Source organism: Colossoma macropomum, unplaced genomic scaffold (assembly GCF_904425465.1).
Source record: "Colossoma macropomum unplaced genomic scaffold, Colossoma_macropomum, whole genome shotgun sequence".
In the NCBI taxonomy this organism is placed as follows: domain Eukaryota; kingdom Metazoa; phylum Chordata; class Actinopteri; order Characiformes; family Serrasalmidae; genus Colossoma; species Colossoma macropomum.
The window spans coordinates 27249925-27275297 of NW_023494800.1; the positions used below are offsets into that span (position 1 = coordinate 27249925).

The 25373-nt window shown below is 40.5% G+C and overlaps 1 protein-coding gene across 5 annotated transcripts; it reads right to left on the reverse strand.

The window, feature by feature from the left end:
* Positions 1-541: 541 nt before the first annotated feature.
* Positions 542-24417, reverse strand: cpeb4b (cytoplasmic polyadenylation element binding protein 4b). Of its 5 annotated transcripts, none has more exons than XM_036588531.1 (11): positions 23937-24416; positions 21842-22990; positions 12118-12208; positions 9590-9640; positions 8192-8215; positions 6533-6703; positions 6340-6429; positions 5941-6059; positions 5360-5474; positions 4971-5152; positions 542-4664 (listed from the first exon to the last, which is right to left on the reverse strand). In XM_036588531.1, the coding sequence occupies exons 2-11, from the start codon at positions 22949-22951 to the stop codon at positions 4437-4439; spliced, it is 2181 nt and encodes a 726-aa protein (XP_036444424.1). In that variant the 5' UTR covers positions 22952-22990; positions 23937-24416; the 3' UTR covers positions 542-4436. The 5 variants fall into 5 exon arrangements, with proteins under 5 accessions (XP_036444424.1, XP_036444421.1, XP_036444423.1 ...); XM_036588528.1 differs by having other exon boundaries at positions 4262-4664; positions 23949-24417; XM_036588530.1 differs by lacking the exon at positions 23937-24416 and adding an exon at positions 23630-23920 and having other exon boundaries at positions 4262-4664.
* Between the last annotated feature and the right edge of the window lie 956 nt (positions 24418-25373).

Below are 25373 nucleotides of genomic sequence, written 5' to 3' on the forward strand. Positions count from 1 at the left end.
TAGAGGCTATAAAAGGGCTCTATATAAAATCATTCAGTTTCACATATGGAGACATTAGGCTATGACACTGGACCTAATGTACATAATGTGGAGAACTACTAGCTAACAGCATCAAAACAAACTGGAAAAGGCATCCAGCAACATTACTTTGGTAGATAGCAGTGAATGTGTGCTGCTCAGAATAATAAAGCAGTTCTTCATGGGAACATTACTAAACACCAGATGGTGCTACTGAGCATTCGTGCTGTACATAACATTCATCTACATTCCAAAGAGTCTCCATTAGCATCAGTAGAGATTGCTTCCATGTTAGAAATGTTATTTTCTGTCACTTGAACACAACCATAATCAGTACAATTAAGGTAGATACACAAGCATAATCATACACATACACAATAGCAATTCCTTTGTGTCATTGGCTTCTAAAGCCACTGAGACATTCAGTAATGCCTGGGGCTCCAACTGACGAGATCATGCAATCGGAGGGCACACCAGGAATAAGCAAGAACACAAATTTTACGAAAAAATAACCAACATTAACTTGTCTTGTCACAGTTAAGATTTATTCATTCAACATTTCACATTACAAATATTTAAAAATTATGCATATTGTTATAAATAGTTGGCTGCAAACAATTAAATAACATTAGATTTTTCTTTTTGTTTCACTAGCACTTACAGACCAACTCCTAGAATATGGACATTTGTATAACATAACTTAATTAGAAAGAAAAATACAAAAATAGGAACTTATAAAGTGAAATGACAATAAAAATTAAGGTGATATCTTAAGTAAAAAAATGCTATTAATAAATACAACAACCTTCCCATACACAGTTAAAAACTATTGAAATTTTGCCATTAAGTAACATCATTAACAGACAGATATTTAAATATTTATTTTCCTTCAGAAAATGTGAACCATATATTGTGGAGCACAATATAGCAATTAGTAAAAACTAGACACTTTAACATATTAAAAGCTTCACCTCAAAAATATAACAAAAATCTGATCAAAATTATAAAAATTAATTATACATTCCAATTAAAAATATACCAATAAACAGCTAAATACATTGTTGACCTAATAATTACAATGCAATCAATCACAGTAGCTTGAAATAAACAAAATAAGCAAATGAGCACAAAACCTTTAATGTTTTAAAAATAACTTCAATTATTTATATTAGTACAAATAGTCTGATTTCTTTTCTTTTTTACAAACACCAGCATGAAAAGGATTACAATAACAGTAGAAAATGACTGTGAAAAACATATTAACATCTTCTTTAAATGTCAGCAATTAAAAATGGCATTAAAGAATTACATTGCAAAGAGTCTTTATCTGGAAAAAGTTCAAAAAAAGTATTGCACATAACAACTCGAAGTTAACTTGCAACATTTACCACATTCAAGTCTTAAAGTTCCCCTTCCTCCAAATAGTTTGTGATTTTACTTCAAACAGACAGTAGGGATGAAGTTCTCAAGTCTTTTCAACAGCGTCCAATAAGATGCTCTCGTCCTGCACTGCTAATTGGATTTTTAGAGTTCTCTCTTCGCTTTAATGTTTGCTTTATCTGTGCATCCTGAAGATACTGGATAATGGGGAAGGCATAGAGAATAACATACAGGAGGGTGCAGGGTGTGGGGTGTCCTTAACAAATTAAATGTTTAGAAACATCTGGTGCACAACCACAACAATTAATTTTAATAGCTAATTCATGTACTTATTTTTTTTTTCTCATCATGCATGCTAAGGATTACAATAGGAGCTAGTTGGCAGTTCAAGAATATATATTTTCAAATGTTAAAATATCTAAACATCAAACATCCATTCTTGTGATACGAGAGTCAGCCTAAACATGAACCAAATTTTGCATTCTCCTTATATTATAGTTTATATTCCAGCTATGGAGAGGAAACTAAAATGACAAGTTTACCTTTTTTTCCAACTAGGATAACCATTTTTAATATTAACATTAATTTAATGACAACTTGTTCTTGCCATGCTGTTGTTTAGGTTTTTTTTAACCCATATATATGTGTGTGTGTGTCATTAAAATCTAGTGTACAAGATCCAAGACCTTAAGCGGTATACTTTGATCTTTCCTCTGCAGATTTGAAGTCGCATCAACGCAAGTGTGCGCTTAGTTGTAAAGATTCCTCAGCACTGAAATGTATAAAAAGCATAATTGAAAATAATATATATTAAAATCACTCAACTTTTTTTTCTCTTAAATGAAAATTTCCATATATGCAGATCTCTCAGTAACAAAAGTACAAAAGCTACCTTTCACAATGTGAAAAATTGAGGTATTGCAAAAAGGAGTTTTCCCATTTGTGAAAAATGTGCCTAAAATGACTGTTGAAAAAAAAAAAAAGTATTTAGAAAAGTAGTGCATAATAAATGTTTATATGTGCATGACAAAATAATTTAGCTAGAAAACACTGTACCAAAAATCAGCAGGCCATGTATAAAATAATCTTTATCTCATCTCATTAACAGCAAATTCTTCAAAAAGTGTTTAACTTCTAAAATGTTCAACCACCACACCCACAAGCCTAAGTGATGGTGCAGAATGGGTGCACTAGAACACCATCAAGCCAACACGAGGATAAGTTTCTCACTAGTGTATCAAGTTATAATTCTTCACTATCTCCCTGACGTTTACGCTAGCAGAATCAGATAATGAAAGCTTGTAATCGTCAACCAAATCGGATGCTATGTTCATAGCTTTACGTTTCACCTCCCAAAATCTGACGGCTAGCATAAATTTCCTCAAGACGATACCCGACTGCTGAACAACATATGTCTCCTTTTTTGACCTTTGGAAAAGAAGCGGGTGGACTTGCGGAAAGGCCAGTGTACACTGGGCTCAGTGGTTTTCACTAGTGTTACTGTGGATTTTGACTGCATGCTTATCAATTCAAGGCCAATCTTTGGTTTGCTGGAGTTCATCTGGTCATAAATATTGAATGGAATGAGGTGTGTGTGTGTGTGTTGGGGTCATAGCATAAATAAACTGAACGGAAACCTGTTTGGAGGAGGGAAAAGAAAAAAGTGAGCTATGGTCTTGCTCACTACTATACAGCCATCTTTGGTTCCCTAATGTCTGAAAGTAAAACCTGTATGTTGCAGGTCAAAGTGAGAGACCTGCGTGCGTAGGGGGTGGGGTGTGAGGATTGAGGAGCGATGCGTGGACTACCTTCAGTTATGCTTCTAACTCAGGCTGAGTCGGCACAGATGCTGCAGAACAGGAGGTATTTGGTTCTGTCTTTCTTTTCTCTTAAAATCTTCAGCACTTTTTTTGCTATTATGTTTACGTCTTTTCGGGTCAAAAATGTTGTCGGCTGGGGTAAAGGCTTGGAAATCTGCACACATTGCGAGACGAAGTAAAAGTTCCTTGCTGCCGACAGCCTTAGAGAATCTAAAGCTGGTTTTGGCGCAGCTGGGCCACAAATGGATTAGGATTCCTTGCTGCTGAACCAGCCCATAGGCAAATTACTGCTCTTTTAACGCCATACATTCCCCATTTAGATGCTATGTTTCCCAACCACTGTTGAAATCAATTTGTGTATTTCTTTTGTTTTTTTTACTTAGGAAGTGACAGCGCAGATATCTTACTGTGCCTTTTGCAGATGTCATTTCCCTTTTCTGTGTTCAGCATGGAAAGGGGGGAGACCAGCTTGGTTTCTACATCTTACTCAACAAACTAGCAGCTAAGCTTGAGGTATAAGTTTCTTGCATTTCATAATAGAAATCAAACCCAGAAATCTGATGCGGCATCAATAGTTGTCAAAAAACATTAGATATTAGCATTGGTCGTAAATTGATAAAATGTTGAAATATTTGATCTATTGAGAGGATCCGCTTTTGGAAGCTTTTTTTGTTTTGTTTTGTTTTGCTTTGCTGTTCTTACAAACCAATTGTGATTAAGCTTTGGTTAAAACACTGGGGTCTTACACTGCATTTGCACTCTATTCAACAAAGAAATAAGTGCACTCTTCATCAGCAACACCTTCTCGCCATGTCTGCTCTGTAGCCTTTTGAATCAAATATAAAACAAAATGTAATACTTGTAATTCAATGTTAACAAACAGCCAATTATAGTCATACAGATAGTCATACTCAATGACAAATTATACTAATACTCAATATTTTCATATCTCTGTGCTCTAAGAAAAAGAAATCGAATGGGATTACAAAAAAAAACAAAAAAAAACAAAAAAAACAGAGATGCATTACATATTGTACTTTTTTCCTGAATATTTTTGGATACATATCCATTTTTTTAAACTTTATATTAAATGACAAATTAAAATGTGTGTTTTTAATTAAATTAAAAAGGAACCAGCAACAGAAAAGTGCATTTATTCAGACGATGATTTTGCGACTCCTAGCCTTCTCTCCCCTGTCTATCTCCCTGCCTGTCACCTTAGTTCCAGCGGAAGGAGATGTGGCGAGGTCGGTCGCCACCCTCTTTCACCAGGGGTTTGTGAAACTCTCGGCCAGCACGTGAGTGGATAGCCGCCCAGCAGTATTCACAGTAATACTGGAGACAGGTGACGTTAGCGCAGAAGAAAGGAGCGAACTTGCCTCCACACCGCGTCCCCTGACACTCATCACACAGCTGGTCGTCCAAGACGTATGGCTTCACTTCCACCTGCAGAGAGAGTGTGAGAGCTCAAACTGGGCATCTAATATGGATGCAGCTGATGGAATGTTATTTAATATCACAAACACAACCCAATAAATAAAGGTCATTGTCTTGGTCATTGTTTGCTCTTGTAGCTCACACCATTTGTTTGATTTGCAGCCTAACACAAAACCCAAAGTGATTAAACAAGTGAAAACAAAATATAAGATCAATATTTTGTTATACTAGTGAACATGTTGTCTTTTGTTCTGTGCTATATGGATGGTTCAAGGGGAGTGTCTCAGTTTAGTTGCAGTGGGAGCCTGCACTGACCCGTTTATCGATTTCTCCATGCTGCAGTTGTACAAAACGAGCGCTGATAGCAGCAATGTAGCTCTGCTGATTAGAGAACGCGACCCGCCCTGCTCCCTTAGGGTACTTCAGCTCTGGGTCTGTGTCGATGCCTGCATAGCACACGCCACCATACAGCCTGTCCATGATCATAGCCAGCTCCACTGTGGTCAAAAATAACAAGCACAAGCATACACACACACACACACACACACACACACACACACAGGGCAGCTTGAGTGGATCATCAGCAAGATTATCATTATCTGAATTAACCTTAAATCCAGGGTTTATCACAATAACACACTACAAAGCACTATGGTAACTGCTGGTAGAGTAACTGGGAAAATGTCCCTAGCTCCACAGCATACCTGCACGAAGAGGGCGTGGTACTCCACCCACAAAAATGGTCTTCCTGGGATCCAGGGGCTGAGATCCATCCATCACAAAGTCACTATCATTCAAATTCCAAGGGCGAATCTGGACCTGTTTTAATAGAGAATGTCAGCTCTAAACTTACAGCTGTGTAAAATCCAAAAGCTCAGTCAGCCCATGAGCTTAATAAGAAAAGGGAAAGCAAACTCAGCAGCCTTTAACAGATATAAGAGAAAATGCGTTTTGCACTGCTATATGCTTGTAAGGACACTGCATACTTTTGGTTTTCATTGATTTTCAAAATTTAACAACACATTATATGGCTTATCTAAAAAATTAAAAAAGATCTTTAGGACAGGAAGTAAGCTTTTCAGTGTCTGTCCTAATTAAAAATGAAGGGTACATATAAAAGCATGCAATTTCTAACACTACATCTTGCTAATTCTATTTTTATTCACTTCTACCTCTACTTGAAGACTCCGATCGTCTACAAAAATGTCATGATACTAATGTGGAACACAAATTGGCTTTGATATGGCATGAACCAAAATGTTTCATGTAGAAAAGTCACTCTTACAGGTTTGTCTTTAATGGTGGGGCTGGAAACACACAGGTAAAGCTTGCCATCTTCTTCAATGCAAGCGTCAATCAGAGCCTGAACAGAGCTCTCATCTTGGAACAGGAGAAATGCATAACCTTTTGGGGAAATCAACAAAACTCCATCAGCATGTTAGTGAGTACCTTTGTCCACATTGATGTGAGTGACTAAACTCTCTCAGAGCAATATACAAATCAGGAAGCTTCTTTTACATTGTGTGTTTGTAAAACAGAATCTGGGAAGCAAAACTTGGTCCATTGTAATCACATGTACTAGTACAGTGAGATAAATCTATACTCTGCCTGGGGAGTCTTTGAAAATTCACAAGAATGGTTTGGCAAAGCCCAAACTCCTGCTGTGTTACAGATCTTCACCCACCTTTTGGTGGAAAGTAAGATTTGCTTTCAGCCTTGTGGGGCCAGTCCACAAACAGGTGCCCGAAGCGTCGGAAACTAGCAGTAATCTCATCTGGAAAAGACAATAAAACATAAATTAACTGATTCTACAACAAGTTTCAATAGTATGTTCAACATGAACAACAGCGTAACAATCTCACTCTATGGGGTAATACCTTCATCTATGTCAGGGGGAAGGCCACCCACAAAGACCTTGCGGGAGTAGCGCTCAACCCTCTCTCCATTCTGGTGTGGGAAGCAGTGGGGGGAGCTCAGGCCAGGCAGGCTCTGCTCAGCCCTCTCCTCGTCTGGGAAGCCATCCTCCATGGGGAACAAAGAAGAGTGGCCTGGAAGAGGTCCATGAAGAGATCAGTACCTGTGCTTGGCAATTCTAATTGATGGCTACATCAAAGCCCATTACCAGTCAAACAAATGTGAAAGGCAAATTACCTCAAGCCTAAAAGGAGCCCTCAAGAAGCAAACAATGTTATGTAAAATGAATTTTTCATTTGAGCGTAATGATTTCATAAGCATTTACATAAATTACTCAGCTCATTGTAAATGAATTCACCTTTTGAGTAAATAAACCACAGCCTGTTCTGTTTGTATTCTGAATGAAAGCAGAGCAGTTTCTTTGTTTAAAGTAGCTTTGACCAGTGTAGTTAATGTTCTGGCTGAGTTCCTGCTTCTCTTTTATTGGTCCCTTTCTCTTTATGCTGTTTGGGCTAGCTGGGACCCATCCTACGTTACAGCTGTGTAGATCTGTTCCTGAGCTTCAGCAGTGTTATTCCATGCCGTATGTTTCTAGGCTTAAGCTACAGCAGATCTTTTCCTACTGACATGACAGAAAGCAGGCCTGAGCTGCTTTATAAGAGAGTTTATGTAAGGGAGTGAGTCCCAACTGTCACCCACATGCAAGTGTCTGTGTGTCTATGGCTGAGATGTGTGGCATGTATTAGTTGTGGGCAGAATACAGGTTCATCCAGTATACCAGTTTAAATTCTTCTAAAGATAGGAGATTTGCCAAAAACTCTATAGTGGTATGCCACAAACAAGCACAGATAATGCATCACACATACAATGCAAAACACACTAACATTATCCTATTAAGCTGAATGATGGAGTCGGGGATGTTTTTGTCACGTTTCAGTACATACATACACATACATACATACATAAATAATTAAGTTCTAAGTAATTAAGTAAATCTTGCACCATTTTTTTGTCCAGAAACATGTAAAGAAGGCCTGGTCTCCTAGGCTTAGCCTTTCGCCCACTTGCCATGCTTCTGCTCCCAGCTTATGTTAACAGCTGCTGCTATTAGTGAGAATAACAGTAGTTGATAACAGTAGTCGTAGATGTAAGCTCAATATACAACGTTTAGCATTGTTTTTGCCTATGAAAAGCTGCTGTATGATTACATGTATGCTCCATAAATTTATCTATATGACCTTCGGAGCTTTTACCATTTTTCACGATAAAATATTTCAAAAATATACTTCATTCACACAATATGCCTCATATATGTGTATGTGTGTGTGTGTGTGTGTGTGTGTGTGTGCACAGCTGCACAAAGCACGAAAAAAGCCCCAATTAAAATTAGTTTTCCACCCAAAATTAGGGAAATACGGTAGGAAAGATGCAAATAGGCACACAATCAAAACACAAATGAAGATGGAGGCCGCACATGTACATGCACACAATTTAACAATGCTCCCCACAACATTTCATGCAGACATTGGCACTGGCATAATTTTCTAAATTGTTCATGTGGAGAAATTTTCTAAAATTATTATTTCTGCTCATTCTGAATCGGTCAAAAGTTCATTCTTTACCTCGTCGCCTCCCATAATTCCTTGCTGCATGTAAAATAAGATCACATGTGAGGGAACACGTTTTCTCTACATCATCTTTCTGTTAAAATGCCCCTAACCAACCCACCTAATATAGTTTGAAACATTCTTTTTTTTAATTATCAGTGAAACATATACTTGTACGCTTTAATGTGTATGGCATCACAAAGGATCTTTCTATTATGGTGCAGTTTACATACCAAACAGAGGTTGGACTATATCAACACTTCTTCATTCCTTCCTTTATTACCTCCTGTTCAGCAGGGCCAAGAGGAGCTCAAACACTGTGAGGAAATTGTCTAGATTCTCCTGGCTTGATGCCTAAGGTTATCCAAAAGCCTTTGAAAGAATGCCCATCCGCTGCTGCTTCATCATGAGCAAGATTCAGTATATACACCCCCACGTGTCTCAGAGCCCAAACGGCAGCAACTGAAATGTATACATTTCCAAAGGAGATGTTCTAGACAGTGCCCTGGTGCTAGAGGATTGAGCACATAGCTAGCCAATGAACAGCATTTCCAAAACAGCAAAACTCGAAAGTTCTCAAACTTGCAAAATTGATACTGTTTAACTAGAGCAGTCCCCTAAAGCAGAGGCTGCCAATCCCGGTCCTCATGACCTCACATTTTGCACATTTTTGTTTTTTCTCTCATCACAAACACATTATTCAAATCATTAACAAATTTGTACATATAGTAGGGAAAATGCAAAAATGTGCAGAGCACACGGTCATCATAACTGGGATTGGGAATACCTTGGTGTGAAGAGAACCAATTTTCAACATGCAGTATCCACTTTAGTTTTACCAGTGCTGGAAGTGCAGTGCTCTTGCAATGAACAGGCTAACTGTGAAAAAGATAAGCTCAAAAAGCTAATGCCTTTGGTCAAAATGTATTTTATTTACTGAGCTTAGTCTATATCCTAAATAAGGACACAAATTATTAAAACGTACAAGACACTGTTTAAGCAAACCAAATTTTTAATCCTGAAAGGAAAACACACTGGAAAACAAGAAAAGTTCAGCTGTGCCTCTGCACCTTTCATGTTTCATTTGTGTGATTTGGGGCATGGTTGGGAAATTATAAATATCTGCATTAGCACATGTCAAATCTATGCAAATAGACTAGACTGTTGCAGTTGAGTGAGCATGGGCTAATGGTGAAGCAAACGACTGGATAACGAACCGGTGAGACTGAGTTTACCCCCCTCCACAAAGCAACAAAGGCTAGCGCTAAGGCACATGGGTAGTGCTTCCTAGGCACAAACACGCTGCTAATCTTGCTGACTGTGTCAACACACAGCTCACTGGGCCTGTCTGTCCATCTGCTTGTACGGGGTTAAGCCACTAGTGCAATAAAGCAATAAAATCCATCTACGCACCATTTATAGGCAAAGGGCTGTCTCCTCCTGGATGGGCGAATCCAAGGCGACCTTTGGGAGAGGAGGGTATAAATCATTTAGTACAAGGCTGAAAAGAAGTATAAGAACATCTGTGTCCACTGGCCACTCATGGTTTGTGGCAGTACTTTGTGGAGATATTTCACTTTTGTTACTGTAAATTTAACTGACAAAAACTAGGTAGGTAGTTTCCGTTTGAAAAACATTCTTTTCTGCCTTATTTCGTTTTCCTTATTTGTTTATCTCAATTTACTAACTGATGACAGAACTGATTTTAAACTAGAGGCCAGCACAATTAAATAATCAATGAGTAGCTTACAAGATTCAATAATACATCAAGTTAAGCCAATTCAAATAAGTAAACTTTAACTAACTGCTAAACAAGTCTACCTTTCAAGGCCATAACAATAAGAACTTCAAAGTAAAATGCCATTTTAATTGTTTTCACATGTAAATTGACCATTTAAAATTCTACATTCCCACTGCTCCTCTGCTTTTCTTTTGCTACAACTGTCCATCAAAGAAGACAATAATTTTACAACGACCTTTCAAATGCCAGCGCTCTACATGTTCCATGTACAGCATATTTCTTTGGGTTCCCAGCTGTCATCCATCATCCAAGTCAAAATATGTCACATTCAGATAACCATCTCCAGTAAAAGAATGAAAGGAACATGGTTGGAGCAAAACCAGTTAGTTTGCATGAAGTGTTCCACTGTTGGGGAGCACCACTGACAACCAAAGTCCTTTCCAGTTAGGCACTAGGGGAGCCATCTAGTAGCCAGGCCAGCAGCAATGCTGGAGCCAGCACAATGTTTTGTTGCTCCAGAGAGAACAGAAAGCCCTTTCTACTGGCGGAGCACAATGCTGGAAGTCTTTCAAAGCTCTTTCACACACGTTTTTCAATCTTTCTCTTTCCATGACTTGTTTAGCCAAGCCTTTCCAAGCTTAACTGGTACGTATCAGAGGGGTCAAGCTCAAAGGTGTCAGAGTGAAGGTGCATGAATCAGAGCTGATACTACAACGTTAACTGTTAAGTTTGCACAGCATGTTGGCCAGGCTTGGAAACGGAGATGGAATGTACTCTACGTGGAGATAATTATCTTTTAATTACTGGAGCTTCCATTATAAAGACAATTTCATCGTGAACCCTCTCACAGAAGGTTCACTGTTCGAAACAAATCAAAAGATAAGTAGAGCAAATGAAAGGAAGCCTGATGAAAGTGGACACCAGAACAGTTGACGTACAAGGCAAGAAAATGAAATTTTAATTTTCTGCAATACCTGGACTACCACACAGTAAGCTAGCTGCATGATGAGCTACATCAAAGCACAGAGGAAACCTGAGCATTACCAAATACAGAAACTCAATGCACCAGGTACAGTGCTTCAATTTAAGAGTGATGAGCTAAAGAACTCTCCTTTGATCTTCTGTCTTTTGATATATTGGAAAGTTTGACAAAACCTTTGCAGAAGCAAACCAACCTTCAGGACACAAAAAAACCTAGACAGGTTTGTATTCTTACCTGACACTTTGCAAACTAAAAACACTCAAATGTCACAAATGATGCTCCTTTAACAATTTATACCTCATACATTGTTGCACTTTTGCACTTTTAAAACCATCACAACCCTGGCAATTTAATATTGAAGTTGGTACATCCCCCTTTTCCCTAAGAAACATGTGATTAGCTTGTAGAGACCTCAGAGCTAGAAGTGTGGACAAAGTCCTTGCTAAGTTCTGCTACAAAACTAAGCAAAACAGCCATTTGTAGGTCAGCATAGTGCTTCCTCTCTCTGACCAGAGGCTCAGTACTAATGGAGAGCTTTTGGCAGCTGCCTGCTCCCTCACACACACACACACACGCACAGACACACACACATAAAGAAAATTTCAGACCATGTCTGATGTCAAGGAAATCTCCACATCTCCAAAACCGCTAACACTATCTGCAATGGACAAGGGTCTGCTGTTCTTAGAGACTGGGGAACATGAGATGGGGGGAAAAAAAAAATCAGGGGAAGGGTTGGGTTTCTTTCACACATTCACTTCCATTTTTGAGAGTCATACAGGCAGCAGTGGGCATAAAAGATGTAATCTAGTTTCTTTACAGGCTGGCTAAAATAACCAAATGGGTTCATTAACTGCCACTACCCCTAACATCTTCAAAGGTGGGTCTGGTAGGAAAGTGCCTTGTGACTTGCAGTCAGTGGAGAAAGGGGAACATGAGTCTAATTGAGTAATAACGAACCAGCTTTCATGGAAACGGAGATGGCACACAGCAAAACCTCACACAAAAGAGGAGCTCCTTCTACTGCATATTAGAAAGACTGACAGCTTTAAAGAATAACTAAAGACTGCCACACATTTCACTCACACAGAAAGCACCATACTTGTATCACGTGTCAGTGCCTGCATCAAGCAGACAGCTGAAGGAGAGGACAAAGGTTTTTTGGCCATCGATAAAGGGCTTTCACACGTGAGCTCATTCTTTTGACTCTTATCTTACCTTTCAGGGTGTCCTGCTCAGCTCGCATGATGTCGATGAGCGAGTTCTCCAGGGAGTGCATGTTGAAGCCGTCGAATGATCGAGTGCGCTCCTGTGCAGTAGGGAAAGGAGGGGGAGACGAGCATTAGAGGACAAGAATAAAACTATGATGACATTTCTCATATCCCACAGCTCTGTGGGAATATCGCTTTCATCTGCAAAGGATTTCGAGCCAGTGGGCTTTTGTTCAATCGAACTGTTCGTGGTGCTTGTTCACATTTGCGAGAGGCTGAAGCAGCGAACAAGCTCAAGTCTTAATTATTCCCTTCTATTCTGCACTGTGTGACATGTCCAATGATTAACTCGAACTTTAAACATGGTCACAAAAATGGCTGGGAAATGTAGAAGCATTGAAATTGTCATAAAAGCTGGTCCAAAGTGGCAACCTGATAAAGAACGGAACTTAGCAGCAATAAATTATTCTACATGACTCTTCGCTTATTTTTAAACCTAATACATTGAGTCATAAACCATGAACAATTAATTAACAAATAAATCACTTGAACGCAAAAAAGAGAAACAGCCAAAACAGTGAGCAAATACATGAAGATTTGGGAGAATCATAAGCAAACCACATGCAAAAGCAACATAACAAAACAAATTTAAAATTTGTGCATAATTTAAAATGTAACCATTAAATAAAATTTGTGCATCATTTCCAATCTATAGATTTATTTTAATTACACTTCATTTATCCATTTAATATCAGTAAAGAAAGCCAAACTCTAGTAGGCTATTCCATAAATGTATGGGTCCATTGCTTGTGACTGACTAAAGCAATTCAGTTCTGACAGCTACCAATTCCTTAAATTGTCCACTGCACATCATCCACTTGGAAGTCCTTTATACTTGTTAGGACTGGGCGCGTTCTAGCGAAAGCCCTGGTGGCGTTTTCTACTGCAAGGAAAGCGACACTACTCTGCTGTCGCCAGGAGAGGGTGCACTTCCGAGTTTTTAGACTTGATTAGAGAGGGACGAGGCCACAAGTTTTAAAAGGGTTGTCAAATATACTTCAGCAACATCTGAAACGTGGAGTTATACATTCCCTGTTTGAGTGGAGGGACCGGTGATCTGTTCTCCTGTGACCAAGTGACGAGATAACTGACGTAACTGTACAGTCCTACGGTGAACTCACCTCTTTCCGTGCATCCTAACAACTTTAGTGGTGTTAAATCACGTCTGCAGCGCCGCATTACAGCGCCAAACCGTCATATGTTAGTATTAGTGCATTCTCGAGCAATGAAAGTGAAAGAAAGAAGTGGGTTAATGTTAGTTACAGCCCTGTTTTAAACGAAAGTAAACTGAGGAAGCTGTGAGGCATTGGAGAGCAGGAGAGCGCTGTCTTTCCAGGTTAGCTGTTTTTAGCTGCTGGCTAATTGAAGCAGCGCTCCGGCGCTCCGGCACAACACGGAGACACAAAATCACCGCTTTCAGTTTAAACATACCTAAAAGGAGGACTCTGTTTGACTGGTGCGAGAGATTCACACTGCAGATAATGTTTTTACACAGCGAACGTCAGATATACTGCGGTTCACCCCTTAAACTACTACGATAGTATAGAGAAATCCAGCCGTCGCTAGCTGCTGTCTGAATACTGTGATCTGCTCTGACATGGATGTGGTAGGAGTGACAGCAGTGACCTACCGAACCGAGATGACAATGTTGAGAAACTAAAGAGTTTAGCACTGTTGTTGGCCACTTGTTTAGTATTTGTAACGGGATAGCCGAGCACTCGTCACCAGACAGCTAAAAATAATCTGTTTTCTTTCTTAAATAATGACTATTACAAAAATTGCAGCTGTGCTTTTCCAGCTGATAAGAACAGCTCAGAAACTTTCTCCCACTGTCCCAAGACAGATTTGTGAAATGTTCCACTGTTTGCCGAGTGTTTGTCATGATCCGACCATAAGTGATAGTTTAAAACCACAATTAACCACCCAGGAGCAAAATCAGCCTTCAAACGTGAAAGAAATGATGACATTTATCGCGATATGTATTGATATCGAACAATATGAGTTTTGTTTAGCGTGATAACGTTTTTGGCCATATCGCCCAGATCTAATACTTGTTATATCATTGGTGTTTTTCCACAAGATGGTACAGCATGGTACAATTACTAAACTGAACTCACAACTATTCATATCCTGTTCAAGTTCCTGCGTCCATTTCCCATCACACAACAGCAGGAGGTGTTCCCTGGGAACTGTGTGAAGCTCATATGATTTCTCACACAACATTAGCATTAACAACACACACCAACAACAGTAGCAACAGTGGAAAAGACCTCGAGTTGCTTATGATAATTAAAATGTTTAATGGCTATTAACTCCAGCATATCATCAACGTTAGAGCCCATCCATAGTATCCACTCACAGCTCAGATGGTGGATCATTTTCTTATACATTTCATACACTCTGGTGTTTTTAAATCCAGATTAAAATCATATGTATTTAGGCTAGGATTGTGGCTCAATTTCATGTATGGTCTGTAACTGTCCTGTTATTTTTCATTTAGATAGTAGTGTTTTCATCTTTCAAAATTTTTTACTTATTTTCCTATATAAAACACTTTGTGATTTGAGTAACTAGAGTGTAAAGTGCCAGACATATTTTATATATTTTATAATTTTCTGCAATACCTGTATATATATAAATATATACAGATTCAGCACAGTACTAGGGTACAGAATGGCTCAAAAAGAAATACAATCGAAATATCCTTTAATATACATTATCACTGCTCTTAAAGAAAAAAAAAATCGTCACTACATAACACTATTTTGGACCCGAGTTGGTTTGAAGGTCAGATGGTCAGTCAATTTGATCATGGACCTATGCTGAATTACAGTGGTGCTGATATTTGAGAGCGTCTGGTGCTCTGAAAGCGAAGGCTGTCACTATGGAAGCACTGAAACAGGTGCTCTCACATAGACTGGTTGCTATGGAATTGTACATGAATCACAGATCAGTACTGTGTTAAAAAAAATAAAAATAAAAAATTCACTGCAGATTCAGCTTGACATTATCCAACAAAGGCCACTAAAGAGCAAGCTAGAAGGAAAATATGTGAAATATGAAACATTTTACTTAAAACAGTGACTTTGAGAAGATTAGTCTGGATCTGAAGTCATTACTCATTATGAACTTCTGACCTCTTTATTACCCCTCAAAGGTGAAAAAGGTTTTGTAGTCTGTTTACAGACCATTTGTCTTATATATTGCTGCTCCAAGCTGGATGAATATACACAAAAGGAGCCTAAGTTTTTTGGGTTTTCAAATGAGCTGATGGTCTTTTTGGAAGGCATGCCATGCTAGTCCAGAACATATAAATGACTATAAATATGCTCACTTTGTAATTAAGCATGCAGCTGGGAAGTGTTTTAAGCACTACTGACATCCACAATATGCTTAGAAAAGCATACTGTAATTTAAAGATAATGAGATATATATATATACACACACACACACACACACACACACACACACATATATATACACAAACACATATATATATACACACACACACACACACACACACATACACACACACACACACACACTTATTTATTTATTTATAAACATACTGCTCAGCCCTAATGAGAAGTGAGGGCCATTTCTGATAAAACTAAAATTTCAATTAAAATGATGGTGGGCATAAATGTTTTCATGTGTACATTATTTTCTGGTGCAAGTCAAATACAAAACAAATGCCATGCAGTACTTAAAATGAGTGAAAGGAGGTGAATAATGATTACTAAAATAACATCAGATATATTACGTGCATTCCAGTGCAATTCCTTTGGGCAAACACCTGAATTGGACATTTTAGTACAGTCCAGAAAAACATTTTTACCAAGGATTCACTTAATTAGTCTGTGGAATGCAGGGACTGGGCATAAAACAAAAGAATAATGACAGTACTGTCCACAAATATAACTAGACTCAATGGGTATTTTTAAATCCTGGCAAATGCTAAACTTTGATCATCTTTTTTTTCAAGCAATAACTTGATGTGATCTTGTGCAGGAACACCTGTATATATACAGGTCTATATTTTATTAGGTATGCTTTTAAATATTATTGGTACACTTGGAAAGTACAGTAAATTAATCTGATTTGATACATCAAATTATTCAAACACACTAGGTAAAGACTTTCCTCACACGTATACTGAAATTTGATTGTAGGTGGTAAATTAGGCTCTTTGTCTTCCCAGAAAAGAACCAAAAAAGATCAAAATTTTCTAGTCCCTGTCTGTTGCAAGTTGAGTCATTCAACATGTAATTCAGCCATTGTTCTCAAAGAGAAAGACAAAGGAAATCTGGTCTCTCCGGTAAAGAAAGGGGGTGGGACAAATTCCAGGTCTCTATGCCTAGCATAGCTTCTGTTGTCAAGTACCTTAGTATGTGATTCACCATAGACTCTGCCCATTTTCAGTCACGATTCAGCATCTGCTCGGACCTCCTAAGCACCACTTATGTCCATCAGCTTAGAGAGACTCCTCACATGCTGCACTTATTCTAGTGAAGAGTGCTAGCACAATGATTCAGAATATCAGAATAGGCCAAAGGCCATCTTCAGAATTATTGCCCACTACACTTTCCTGAGAGGGCTATGATGAAGTACTCAAATGTGCATGAAGCGGACATTAGCAAAACAGGGCAAATTCTGTCATGTCAAGCACCTTTGTTTTAAAAAGGTGCTAATAGGTGTTTCTTCATTGTTCTACTGGGAGTTACTTTGGTTCATCTGTTGAGTCTGCAAGGTGAATCTATAATTAGACTGTGAATGGGCCCCACCGTTACCAGACAAAGCTAGCTCGAAGGCTCCCACCCACAGCCACTAAAAGCCTGTTTTCAGATCACTATGGTTGAAGTGATATGCAAAAGTCTACTGAGTGTTTTTCAGAAATGAGCCTTGATGAAATACTGTGGTGAGAATGATCAAGTGTGGCATGTTACGTGTGTTTCAAGAATGACATTAATCCACAATGTTCTAGCCAAACTAATAAAAGAGGGAATGGGAACAGAGGGAGGCAGGGACTTGACATTGTTTTTTGTGGGTAAAGGTATTTCAAAGCCTTCAACATTAAATCACTCTAAAGCCTATTAATCCAGCCTATGCGCATGGTTGCAAAGGCAGGGGGTGAGAAATCTTTTCACAGGGGAACATGATTGACTTTTGTGATAAAGTAATTAAAATTGAGCACAACCTCTCAGTCAGTGAGACGGAGTTAAAAAGCCGTAACCATCACAGTCACATGGCTTCTTCCAATTACAACACCAATGTCACTTTCCTTAAAAGAGTTGCTTATTGAACATGAAGCTATTTTGGGAAACATACAGATTGTGGGAGTACTGGGTTACTTCTGACACTCACTTGTCTGTTCCAATAGCCACTTTTCAAAAGTCATTACAAAATCATGGAAGATTACGGGAAAACAATCAATCTGTCTTTAAAATAGTATGTTACGATATACTGTTTCCACTATATATATTTTGCAGCAGTGGCCCGCCACTGCAAAATTCTTCCCGGCGTTGCTTCAGAATTTTATGAAATGTCATGAAGTCGCAATTACAGACTTCTGCAGAGGGCTTTTAATTTGAAACGATGGATACATGAAGAGCAGACACGTGGCAACACTCAACCTGGTCTTCTTATGTCTATGCAACCGACAAGAGGAAAAGAAATCGAGTAGTATCTGAGAGGCCCAGAAGGTGGATTTTTTTTTCCACCCAGGTCCTTGCATTATCAAGCAGTGTATACTGGTCATCAACTCATTCTAAAAGGACTCCTCTAATAGCCAATGAAAACAGAGCATGAAAGAAGTAAATACAGCAAGTAAAACAAAAAAAATAAATAAAAAAATGACAAAACGTAGCAGCAACATGCTACTCCAAGTTTGTTTATTTGCATCACCTAGTAACGGAAGAATGCGTGAGTTTGCAAGCATTTGGTGACAAGGTTCAACAATAGTGAATGCCGAATGCATGGGGCAAGTAAAATGCGACATTGTGATAGCAGCGCAAAAAAAATCACTTGCCCGGTTGGGCAATTTCACGTTCGTTGTGGGGAGGGGCAACAGAACAACGTGAGGCCAAACTCAGCTCCCTAAAAATTTATATCTTACTCATTCTTGTGAAACAAATCATTAGTATTATATGTTGACAAATGACATCAGAGCGAGACGCGCAGGAAAATGTATGCGAAGCGCGAATAAGCAAAAAAAGCCAATAGCACATCTGGACTGCTAGACATACGACAGATGAACAGTGAAGCCGGTTCCAAGTTGACCAAGTTAGTCACAACAGCATATCACACGGGTAAAAGAGAAAAACCTTTCACAGACTATCCACATGAGATATACCTTCAAATTAAAAATGGGCTGGAACTTGGTAGCCAGAACTGTAGAGGAACTTGAAGAAGGTAAGATAATATTTACTAAGCAATAACTCATGCATGCAAATGCTAACAATGAGATTATTGATAACTTTAAACTGATTAATAGTATTTATAATAAAATAGAAATACGATTCAACGGTAGGAATCTGAACAGCTTTGTTAAAAACGATGTTTCAGTCATTAGACTTACCATGTTGATCTTATTTATATAAGCATGGTGTGCTTATTTATCTTTAAATAACACTGTAAAATACAAAGATTTCAGGAAGCTTTCAGGAATCTTGCCCGATTGGGCAACTTAGGAAAACGTTGAACCCTAAGTGATTTGTTTCAGCAACAACTTACAAGTTGAGTAGTGTGTGATCCCCAGTATTTGGAGTGTGGGCCTGCCACCTCTGCTGAAAAAACATTCTAGAGGAAACACTTATAAATCGTGCTTTATATAACCAAGGACAATTAACATGGCAAAAAAATGTCAATTTGTATAGCAGTTTCATTTTACTGATTTGCTGATTTTACAGACTTATTGGCGATTGGTATATTAGCATATATACTGAGGTTTACTCTATTTAAATGTATGATCATAATTTTGTATGCACTGTAAGACTGATCAAGGCACAGACTGTAATCTTCAAATTTTGAGAGGTCATTTTGCAAATCTAATAAATTTATGCCCTTCAGACAGCCTGTTCATGTTTAAAGATCCTAATATAAATCAACATAATCATTCCAGTTATCTCACCAAGGTTTTCCATATTGGTGCCCATCACCAGCATGTGCCGAACAAATTATATGCAATCAACACCATAACTCTTGTGTAAAATAAGTGAAAACCCTGGGCTCTGATATGTAAGCTAATTTATTCATATGTAATAAATGAAAGCAGACCAACTGACCAAGTGAATTCACTAAGACAGGGCTATAACACCAAGCACCTATGCATCCATCTGAGCAGAGTTATTATTATGAGGCTGGATGCACAAATGAATCCAAATCTGTTAAAAGCCCACAGAACCACACAAAAGCATGCTAACCTTCTAACCTTAGATGGAATAATTCAAGTTGAACAGTCTCACAACACCTTTTCCTTTATCAAAGAGCACTGAGACCATTAATGGGTAGAAAGCCTGCGGACCTGTCCTGGAGTTATGTGCCCAAACCAGAACTGGGTACATGCCCAGCTCGGGGCCTAGCCCATGCAATCACGGAAGGCTTTAGCACAGCTTACGGAGAGCTAAGAGGATGCCTGGGGTTTAGAAAGTAAAAGACCTGGCTGGCCCAAGCGCACAGAGCTTGGACTCAAATGCAGCCTTAAAACAGCATAGGAAAAGTGGAAACAGCCTCTCCCATTAAGGGAATAGAAGATGAGCTTTCATGGAGAGAAAGTGCCTTACATTCATAGGAGGCATGCCTCAGGTTAAAAAGGACTTCTTTCCTTAGTGACAAGGGGCATTTTCAAAGTCGTAGTGTGGATATAGAGAGTGTGTTAAATTTGTATGTCTTACAAATAGCACAACTTTATGTTTAATTGTTCACATCCTCAGTCATGACTTTGCAGAAAAGCCTACACCTAACCTTTGGGGGCTCTATGAGATGAGCTGTGCAACAACTTATTTGCTTCAGCATATGAACTCTGTTACAATAAGCACACAAAAGGCTGGCCTGTCCACAAAATAAACCTCTTTAAATGGTCTCACTGTCAGTCTGATCGCTAATTGAGCCTCGAGCATGGAGCAAACGCTGGTGTGAATAACAAGGAAGAGACGCCTCCCATCAGCCATATTTGTTTTTTTGTTTTCCTTTACAGTGTCTTCGCTCGACTAGCCTACTGTCAAGAGAACCATCTCCGCCGCCATGAATGATCGCATCTCCCATTTCTCATTTTCTCTCCGAGCAACTGCTTAATTACACATTTCGCCAGCGCCAGGGTGTGTGTGTTGTGTATGCAAGTGCATACGTATGTGTGTGCACCCTCCCCTCAAGAGACAGCCTTTGCTTTCACACCAAACACCAGATAGTCTTGGCCAAGACACACAGAGTCTGTGGAAACTTCCAGCGTCATTATGCAGTGCTGGGAATCACATCACGTATTCAACCAGCTGGAGCAGATAGCTGCGAACAAGAGCTGCCTGTTCTCCGCAGTGAAGCCGCAGGTTCCAGCCTCTATCAAATAGTCCCTGTCCGTAGCTTTTCACAAGCCAGTATGCTAGAGACCAGAACCCAGAGCAACAACTACAATGGTCAGCATGTAAAAACGACTCAATAAGAAGATCTAGGCACCTGTTCACTGTAATGAAATGGAAACTATGTGGCACTGGCACAGGCTTAAAGGGACAGAGCAGCACGTGACGTGAGGCCAGTGACCCACAGAAATGTGATTGTAGCAATACTAAATTTAGAGCAGACAGCTTGCCGATAGGATAGCAATCTCAACAGACACAAAAAAAAACCTTTTTGGGACTTCAATGTTAGGATAAAAAGAGGGCAGTGAACAACACTAAATCAATCGCTGAGTTAGGAATGTGAGGCCATCAAAAGAGAAAGCATTCAAAGAGAAACTTATTATGCAACTGGCAAGGTCAATGCAATTTCAACAAAACCATGAAATGCCAAATTAGGCCCACATAATGTTCCTGTGATCTCTTTTACCCCTAATTTTTCCACTGTTGCCAATTTGGCTTAAGAAGGCTTAGTTCAGAATGTAACCTGGCACCCAGAAAGGAATACTTAATTTAATATGTTGCCTGTCTAACAAGCTCATTTTGCCATCTCACTCTCTCACCACAAACACCCTGCCCCCAGCATACACAGTCAAATCCTGCTTTGGTTGAACTAGAGAGGACAGGCTCTAAACAAATAGGAGCAGGGCACGTGACCAGCTGAGCTCACAAGTGCCACATTCAGGGTGAAGTTGCAGCACTACAGCCCCAGAATCATGATTTATATTTATGTCCTTTTAATTAAATCGTTCAATGTATTCTATATTGTTATACTTCAAGCACTCAAATCATGTGTGCACTTATTTCATGCTCACAGACGCTATCAAACCCTGATATGCTTTTTGGGGTGACGTCAGCCATAAATATCTCTCAAAGAGCTATCTTCAGAAATAGAGAGGCAGTGCTACATTAGTCATCAAGGCCTCCAGCACTTACAGCATCAGGCTTCTATTCTAGAGCAGTTAAACGTTTGTCACGATGTGCTACAGGCAAATTAGCACTGTACATAAAAGAACAACAAAATGGAGAGGTTCTCATTTGACTTACTATTTTTACTACAAATACCTGAAAGGGGAAGATGTTCTCGCTCCTGCTAATGCTTTCATCCATCCAGGACTTGGGGTTGAAGCCAGGGCTGGTCCGCGAGTACTTCTGCGAGGGCACGTGATTGTTGGGGAAGGTCTTCTTCAGGGGTGAGATGGAGTTGAGCGGGGTCATGCCGCCATTCAGGCCCCGACGGAACTCACCACCCCGAGAGCCTCCCCAGCCACCATAGCCGCCACCTGGGCTCCAGGAGGTGGAGGAAGGAGAAGGTGAAGGGCTCTGGTAGCTGCCCCAGGGCGAGGGCGGCTTGCTCAGGTTGTTGGAAAGATGGGGGAGCTGGCCAAAGGCTGCATTGCGATGAGGGAAGGGAGGTGGGTGCGGGCTGGCAGGCGAGCGACGGTGCTGCTGGTGCTGGTTGTGAGGGTGCTGGAAGTGGGGGTGAGGGGGATGGTGCTGGGAGATGGGGCCAATCTGAGGTGAGAAGTTCCCCCCGAAGCCTGGGCTGACGTGGTGCGAAAAATTCTGGAACAGCAGCGGGCCATTGTTGGCGGATGCAGCCGGGTTGAAGAAGCTGATGTCCTCGTTGATGATAGTGGAAGGGGTTGGGGGGATAGCAGCCGACCAGTTGTTGAAGCTGGTCAGGGAGGAGGAGGTGCTAGACTGGACAGCTGTGCCCAGGCCAGAGGGTTCCTGATAGTCAAAGGGTGTCAACACAGGGGACTCAAGGCGGAGCTTCTCTTTGCCATTCGTGCCCTCAGAGGGGCTGCTCTCCACTTTGCTCTCCTCTGAGCGGGCCTTCTCCAGCTCAGAGATGATCCCACCCTCCTGGTGCCCAGGGGAGAGTTGCTGCTTTTCTTGTGTCTCTTGGAGCTCCTGCTGCTGGGCTTTGGGCTTCTCCGAGCCAAGGATTTCGTCTTGCATGTTACTGTGGGCAGTGGCCGCAGGGAACAGCCAGGGAGAGCCACCGTTGCTGCCATTCCCAGCTGTGGTGCTGTTTATGAAAGCAGCAGGACTGGGTGTTGCATTCTGGTGGTGATGCGGAGGTTGCAAGTGGGGGTGAATTCGTACCGGGAAAGCGGACTTGTTGCCAGTGTTGTTTTGCACTAAGACTCCAAACCCGTAATCCCCCATTTATGTTCTCCAGTTAAGACTGCCACACGGTACTCTATCCTAAAAGAGATAAAAATGGATTAGTTAATCTCTGTATGTACTTTTAGGTGGCATCTCATTCACATCTTTTAATTTCACACAAAATTGTTAAGGGGTTATCTGTGAAGATTTTCTGTCATCCAGGGGGTCTTCAATCAATCAATAACTGAACTGATGAATTCCCTTGGATGAGTGGCTAAACACTTGACTTACTACTAGGAGACAATTCGATGAACCGTGAATATCGTTCTTGAGGTCTCAATATTAGTGCACACTGGAGCACAACCGGTTAGGCTACTGCATTTGGACAACTAAACGATATGGTAAACCATTCTTAGTGTTTCGACAGCAGTGTACATATTACACGTATTTCAACACCAGTCTACTCCACATCACACGACGAAAAGATATCGAATGGTCAGCCACCGCTGACATTTTCTTACGTTCTCACTCAAGGTTGCTACGAGCGACCAGCAGTTAAAGCCGCTGAGCCAACACGCCGCTTTCTCATTGGCTCTCCCTAATTACTGTCTCGTGACGTCTCACTGCTAGCACTGAGCTAACCGGCACTTGCTAACAGGCTAGCTAACAGACTCTGAATTGAAAAGGCCAGCTGAGAGAAACGGAGCCAGAAAACACGAAGGTGACACGACGACATACCTTTTCACGACGACGTTTCCAACTCAAAGTTCATAAAGACACCCCCCTGATAGCGAGCTAAGCCAGCAGCGTTTGCACGTTATAACAGCCCTGGGAATTTCCTTCCCTTTTTCGACGAAGCAGCTAGCTTTTCAGCTAGCCCACAAAAAATGATGACGTCTTCTAATTTGTCGGGCTTTTCGCAGCGCGAGTCTTATCTTTACCGAATAAAAGAATGCGTAAAATACTCGTTTGACGATGAATAAAAATGACACACGAAACACGTACACAGCGACACTCCAAATAAATAAATAAAATCACTTTTCACCTTACTGCCTACCCTTGGTCCAGGCGACGGCTGGGAGAAGGATCCGATCCGATGCGACGAGAACCGCAAAGCTATTCGATGCCAGTTAAGTGACGAGCTGATTTGTGTAACAAGATGAAAAGCTTTTTATATATATATATATATCCCACAGGAACACCGAGTGTGGCTAGCGATAGCCTGGCAGCCTTTTTCTGCCTCGTCTTGACGTGTCCTGCCTTCTCAATGACACACAGCCCTCTCTCTCTCTCTCTCTCTCCGCTAGCAAGCAGCTAAGCTTCAGGCTTTAACTGAGCAACGTCACGTCATTGAAGAGAACACGACGTTGATTTACTGGCGAGCTGCAAACCGTTCATCGACGGTTTCATTGTTTTAAAAACGCTTTCTCTCTTTCTGTTTTTTTGAGCCAGCGGTCTCCTGTTGGCCGTCGCGCTGCGCCGCTGCTGTCCGTCTCTCTCCACACAAAATCTGCCGGAGCTCAATGACAAGGAGACGAAAGAGAGACGCTTCCGGCTGGAGCCCCGCCCCTACCGAACATGACCGTGCCCACTGAGGCTTGTTTCTCCCACGCTCGTTGAAGTCTCATCTTCTCATTGGTCAGACACCACATGGTCACGCCTATTTGTCCTTATTAAGCCGCAACGTGCAACACCTACTAAGGTAATTTGACAATCGAGGCCCCGCCTTTCCCCTTAAAACTCCTCCTGGTAAGGTCTTAATAACGTTTTACAGCTAGACGTTAGTGTGGGAGAAAGCTTTCTTTTAAAGAAATAATACTGACGCTGTTCTGTAGATCCTGTAGTGCATGTATTTTTTTATGGCTGCAGCATTAGAGCATTAGTAAGCATTTAGCAGTGTCTGATAAACTGGTTAAAAATCATTAAAATGGTTTAGAAAGGCTTTTAAGTATGCTTCATAAATGCTTAGAAAAGTATCATGTCCGTCTGAAAAAGAATTTCGTTTTCCAGTTCATACCACTGTGTGAACTCATCTCACACATCTGTGAATATGGTGTGAGACCTCCAGGGAAGGCCTTCACTACATATTTATGCAGCTTGAGCTGTTTCCAATATGGTGGGCGTTGAAGTGACTTTGCAAATGACCCCTCTGCAGCTTCCCCAAATCTCCTCCTGTGACAGATTTGGTGAGAATCGTGGTTGAGAATGTGTGTGTCATGTCTTGAGCAGTTGCGAATGACTGTAAGTGGCAGGGGTCGGTTCCTCTGAGCTGTGTTGGCACCTGCTTGAGCTCTTCTCCCGTGTTTTAGGCAAACAGGATCAATCTCATTACCAACCCTGCAGCAAATTGATGGGTCAGAGAGCATGGAGAACAGGGGCTCCATGCACAACAGCTGTGCCCGCAGACAGAGATCTCATTAGGGCCTGCCACTGCCGCCACCGCTGCTATTTTCATCCCATAATGGCGTGTTTGAACCACCAT

Coding starts and splice junctions, on each gene's coding strand:
- cpeb4b (XM_036588531.1), bottom strand. CDS start 22,951: ATGGGGGATTACGGGTTTGGAGTCTTAGTGCAAAACAACACTGGCAAC. Junction 12,209..21,841: donor AGAACATCTTCCCCTTTCAG/GTATTTGTAGTA, acceptor CCTACTGCACAG/GAGCGCACTCGATCATTCGA. Junction 6,430..6,532: donor TCCCCCTGACATAGATGAAG/GTATTACCCCAT, acceptor TGTCTTTTCCAG/ATGAGATTACTGCTAGTTTC.